General features: G+C 41.7%; 1 protein-coding gene across 1 annotated transcript; it reads left to right on the top strand.

Moving 5' to 3' along the window:
- Positions 1–59: 59 nt before the first annotated feature.
- LOC116159972 lies at positions 60–5,463 on the top strand. The gene is made up of 2 exons (XM_031473082.1): positions 60–5,082; positions 5,201–5,463. The coding sequence occupies exons 1-2, from the start codon at positions 717–719 to the stop codon at positions 5,326–5,328; spliced, it is 4,494 nt and encodes a 1,497-aa protein (XP_031328942.1). The 5' UTR covers positions 60–716; the 3' UTR covers positions 5,329–5,463.
- Positions 5,464–5,864: the final 401 nt, after the last annotated feature.

Here is a 5,864-nt window from a genome sequence, read left to right on the forward strand (position 1 = left end):
TAGTCCAGTCAAATCGGGTTAAAAAGTGGCGTTTCCGTAACAAAAGTGAGGGAGTAGGTTTCTCAACTGGTTTCTATGTTTTTTGGGTCGCTGAATCCGAATTTGAAAAGTGCTGACACCTACCTGGTCCGCATCAGGTCGAAAAACGAAAAAAACCTCAAAATTATGGAGGTTGTTTTGGTTTTTCGTAAATATCATGGAAACGAGGTATCTGTCGTAAAATGTCACTCTTATCAAAGTTAAAGAGCATAAAATTCTGCGTCGAATGACCTCCCTAACGTCTTATTTTAATCGATGCAGTCGTAATCAAACATTTTTATTTATACAGTTCCTTGATTGAAACATTTTTATTGCAGTGTTTGCGACAAGTGAAATCAACATTAGAAGAGGATAGGAAATCGTTGATTAAAACGTTTGAGGGAATCTGAAAACTTAGCTTCATAGCGAAAAAAAAGGGGCTGAAAGTAGGTCGTCACCCTTCTCTTTTATTCCGACCCTTCTCTTTTGTTCCGACCTTGTATTGTATTGAACCTGGAGTCCGAAACACCTGCACCCCATTCAAAGAGCTCCCCCTTTCCTCTTCTTTTCTTTCCTCCCCACTCACATCTGCTTCACAGATTCACTTCAGTCTGTCTTTAGCTCTCAAGAAGTAGATGTAACTAAAATTGTGTGTAAACATCGTGCGTTATTACTTAGTTTTTTTATGCCTGCACATAATGTCGCGCCGGGAGTGTTGTCTGTGTGATGATTTGTTAGAAGATGGGACAGAATTATGTGTCGTGAAGGAGAAAGGGCTGCAGTCCTTCATAGAAGCCAGCACAAAGAGGAAAGATGGTAAGGTGAAACTTTTTAAGGAGAGAACCGAAATACAAGTTCATGTGAGATGCCGGAAGAATTACACCACAGAAAGATCTGTAGCAGCCTATTTAAAAAGAGCAGCTCAACATATTCCCAAAAAGAAGCGTTCAATTACTAGAGAGTTTTCCTTCAAAACTCATTGTTTTATATGCGGAAATCAGGTGGCAACAGATCACAACCAACAACAAATAAAAAATCCTCCCAATAAACGCAACATGGTGTACAATGTGACAACGTTGTCCATGAGAGAAAAAGTTCTCAGCCTAGTAGCCGGTCGTCAAGATGAATTAAGCCAAGGAATAGTAACTCGCCTTGAGCCAGAACATGATTTGGTTGCAGTGGATGCACAATACCACAGAGACTGCATGAAGGCTTTGTACCGACCACATCGACAAGGCCTGCCAACTGGCAGACCTGTTGATAATGAAATGGAAGCTGCTATACATTCCATTACCACTTTTCTAAAAAACAGTGATGAAGAATGTCAATTCACCTTTGATGAATTGATGGAAAAAATTGAAGGTGATTTCCGACCTCACCCAATCACCCTCAGGAGGCACCTCATTCAAAAATTTGGTGATGATATTGTTGTCACCACACACAAACCATACGTTGTGTGTTTCAAAGCAACTGGTCACAAAATAATTACTGAGAACTGGCATCAAGAAGCAATTCGCTTGCCAGAGGAAGAGAAAAGGCGCCACATAGTTGAAGCCGCTGCTGCCATAGTTGTTGAGGATATTCGATCACAAATCTACAACCTGACTGAATACCCCGGGTGTGATAAATTTCTAGAGGGAGCTAAAGACCTAATTCCTGAGACTACCCGAATATTCGTAGAAGGTGTTGTGCTTAACAAGAAAAAAGGGGATCTTGAACCATGGAAGAAGAAATCTGTAGCAATCGCACATAGCTTGATTAGTGCAGTGCGTCCAAGGTCTTTCGTTTCTCCTCTTCAAGTTGGATTAGGTGCTTTCTTGTACAAAAAATATGGTTCGCGAAAACTTATCGATGTGCTGTCATCCCTCGGATTTTGTGCAGCATACAATGAGACTACCCGATTTGAAGTGTCAACAATAATGCGCCCTCCTCTGGCTGTAAGCCAACAAGCATTTATTCAAATGGTATATGACAACGCAGATTTCAACATCCAGACACTCGATGGACGTAACACTTTTCACAGTATGGGGAGTATCCGATGTGTCACCCCAGGCAGTTCTGTAGTTCCTGATCAAAAGATTACCCGTCTGAAGACTATACCATCAGCGGCAGATTTAGGGAGCTTGGGAGCAGTGCCATTACAACACTTCGAGAAGATAGATCCTCTTGGCTTAGCCAAAATTAAAGTATGTGATTTGAGTTCAGAATTTCCACACAATGAAATAATTGTCCCATCAGTCTGTACGTTGGTATGGTTCTACTGTAAATCTAAAGGTTTTCCTGGAATTCGTGGGTGGAATGGGTTCATGGAACAGGTGACCGATGGCATACCTTATGAAAAAACATCCATTGACTGCCAACCATTCATTAATGCACCCCCCAGTGACTACGACACAGTATACACATCATTGACAACTGCTGTCCAAAGGACGAGGTCCTGTTGTCCTGAGCAAAAAACTACGTTCGTCACATTTGACCAGCCTCTTTATCTAAAGGCTAAAGAAATCTTAGCAAGTCGAGAGGGAGATCCAGAGTTAGAGGGTGTAGTCATAAGGCTTGGAGGGTTCCATTTGCTCATGTCTTTTATGGGAGCTGTGGGTTACATAATGGAGGGGAGTGGTTTGACAGAACTTTTTAATACTGTATATGCACCCAACAGCACAGAAAAAATTATGACTGGCCATGCTTACGCCAGGGCTGTCAGAGGACACACGTTGGCTGCAACAGCTCTTGCTAAGGTGATAATGGATTCCATAAATTTCTCCTCCTCATTTCAGTTCGACATCGATCAAGTTGTCTACGCAGAAAATTGGAATGCACTGCTGAATTCTCATGAAACAGGATGGTGGAAAGAAATTGAACAGTCGTTTAAAGACCAGCTCCTGAATCTATCCAATTTGGGGCCCACTGCTAAGTTGTGGGTTCAATATTTTGAAATGATAACATTGATGATGAAATTCATTGAATCAGAAAGAATGGGAAACTGGAAACTTCATCTGGAAGTCATACATGACATGCTCCCGTATTTCCATGCCAGTGGTCACTACCTATATGCAAAGTGTGCCCACATGTACATCCAGGACATGATAAACTTGGAACAGTGGATGCCACTCCAGGAATACCAAGCATTCACTAAGCAAGGAAGTTTCACTATTCGCCGAAGTGATAAATGCTGGTGCGGCACATGGAGTGATATGTGCATTGAACAGCAGCTCATGAAGAACATGAAGGTTGAAGGTGGACTGACTAGAGCTCGTGGATTCAGTGAGGGCATTTTATCACGGTGGACCTTGGGAATGACTTCACTTCAGCACGTGGCTAATGACATTGAGGACTTCTGTGGAGTGCGTTTCGGAACATCTGATCAGCATGCAGACAGTCGTGATGCTAGAGTGAACCTTGACATCACTTGCACACAAAAAATGGTTGAGTGGTTTCAGCAACACCCAGCATTTCAAGACACCAAGGAAATCATGTCAATCAGCACTGGGGTAGTGGGAAATGAAAAAATAAACTGTCACCTCTCCAGAGAAGTGGGTACTGCTGGTATCATGCGAATAGTGGGCACTAATTTTGCAGCAGTGACATTCAGAAGGAAAGACCGAGTTCTCCCACTTGCAACTGTCAACTCAGCTCTCTTCATTGAGGATCGACCGGTCATCGTTAAGCCAACCACTTTGTTTCAAAGGATGGTAATCACCAAACAATCAGACGAAGAACTGCAGGAGTTCTTGACATACGAATTGGCTCCATACCCTCCTGCACTATTTGACGATGGTTTCCTACGAAAAGGCACGAAATCTTCATTGTACAAAACTTTCAAGCCACTTCAAGATGCCACTCCGTTGGACAGCAGTGCAGCATTTGTGATTGATGGTGGATTGTTGCTGCACCGAGTTGTTTGGTCAAGAGGGTTTACCTTTAACGACATATGCAAAGCATATATAAATTACACCCAGAAAAAGTATGGCCCAAGTTCGTATATTGTATTTGATGGGTACTCCTCAGAACATGGAGGGACAAAAGCAATGGAGAGGTTGAGGAGATCAGGAAAAAAAATCTCCTTTGAAATACAGTTCAGCCAAGCGATGACCCCAACATTATCTCAGGAAAATTTTCTATCAAACTCCAAAAACAAAAGTAGATTGATTACCATGCTGATGGCTATGTGTGAAGAAGCAGGGATTACTTGCTACCAAGCAACTGAAGATGCTGATGGACTAATCGTTCAAACAGCTGAATCCTTGGCTCCATTTCATAAAAATGTAGCAGTTGTGGCAGAAGACGTTGATATTCTTGTAATTATGATGGGCCTTCGGATTTCAGATAATATCTACCTGCTCAAGCCAGGGCGTGGAAAAGATCCTCCACTCCTGTATCACCCTAAATCAGCTGTGAATGAAGGCCTCTACAATCACATGATGTTTCTTCATGCTATGAGCGGATGTGATTCAACGTCAGCCATTTTCAACCAAGGAAAAACTAAATTCCTAAAAACGCTCACTAAACATCCTGAGTTAGAGAAGGATGTCGAGAGATTTTTAGATCCTTCAGCCCAGCCAGCTGATATTGCTGCTACTGGAGAATCATTTTTAGTGGCCCTTTATGGGGGAGACCACAAAAAAACAAATTTGGATGAGCTACGCTACAAAATGTACGTAACATCTGCATTTAAAATTTCGAGCAACATAGCTTCCATCCCCCCAACTGCTGCTGCTGCACGCCAGCACAGCTTGCGGGTGTACTTCCAAGTACAGCAGTGGCTTGGAAACCTTCTGCCTCCAGTGCTGTGGGGATGGAAGGCTACCAAAAATGGATTGCTCCCTTTGCCAACAGACAAACCCCCCGCTCCTGACAAACTAATGCAGTCAATTTCATGCAAATGTCGCACAGATTGTGGTGGGCGATGCGGCTGCAGGAGATCAGGCCTTTTCTGCTCGCAACTGTGTGTAAACTGTGCAGATTTGTGTACAAATGTAGATGTCACTTCTGCATTCGAAGAAGAAGAAGAAGATGATGAATTTGGAGATTCTTTTGTTGGCCAAGCCATACACAGTTTGCAAGGTATCTACCATTAAAATTCACCTGCTTTTAAATTGAATTTCATGTAATTACGAATTGATATGGTTGATGTGCCATGTTTTTCAACAGACAAATAACTGTATGTCAACTTTATTTTCAGGTGAAGAACTACTACCACCACAGCATGAAACGACGAGCCGACCAATCGACGAGCCTGGGCCATCGTCTGCCCCAGTTATCAATATTGAGCCAGGCCCTACCTCATCAAAGCGGCAAAGAATTGCATAAATTTTTTTATTACATTTTTCTGTATCTTTTTGGTTATATGTAAATAGTATAAAATAGTAAATGGTATTTTAACAACAGTAAGTTATATTCGTTGAAACCCTTCGTAATGGTCACATTGGCGCTTACATAGAAAATGAAAAATTGTCGCTATATTGTATAGGTTGATCCAAATTTAAAATTTAGGTGCTCGCTGAACGCAGAATTTTATGCTCTACAATTTTGTTTCTCTGAGTTTTTCATATAGAATAAGTATTTACGAATCGCACACGTCAAAAAGTCACCTTACTGCTGTTTTTACAAAAGTTGGAAAAAACGGGCATTTTTTGATTGACGATTGTGGTCATAGAAATTGATCAACATAAGACGTTAGGGAGGTCATTCGACGCAGAATTTTATGCTCTTTAACTTTGATAAGAGTGACATTTTACGACAGATACCTCGTTTCCATGATATTTACGAAAAACCAAAACAACCTCCATAATTTTGAGGTTTTTTTCGTTTTTCGACCTGATGCGGACCAGGTAGGTGTCAGCACT

This window comes from Photinus pyralis, unplaced genomic scaffold (genome assembly GCF_008802855.1).
Source record: "Photinus pyralis isolate 1611_PpyrPB1 unplaced genomic scaffold, Ppyr1.3 Ppyr1.4_LG1, whole genome shotgun sequence".
Taxonomy (NCBI): domain Eukaryota; kingdom Metazoa; phylum Arthropoda; class Insecta; order Coleoptera; family Lampyridae; genus Photinus; species Photinus pyralis.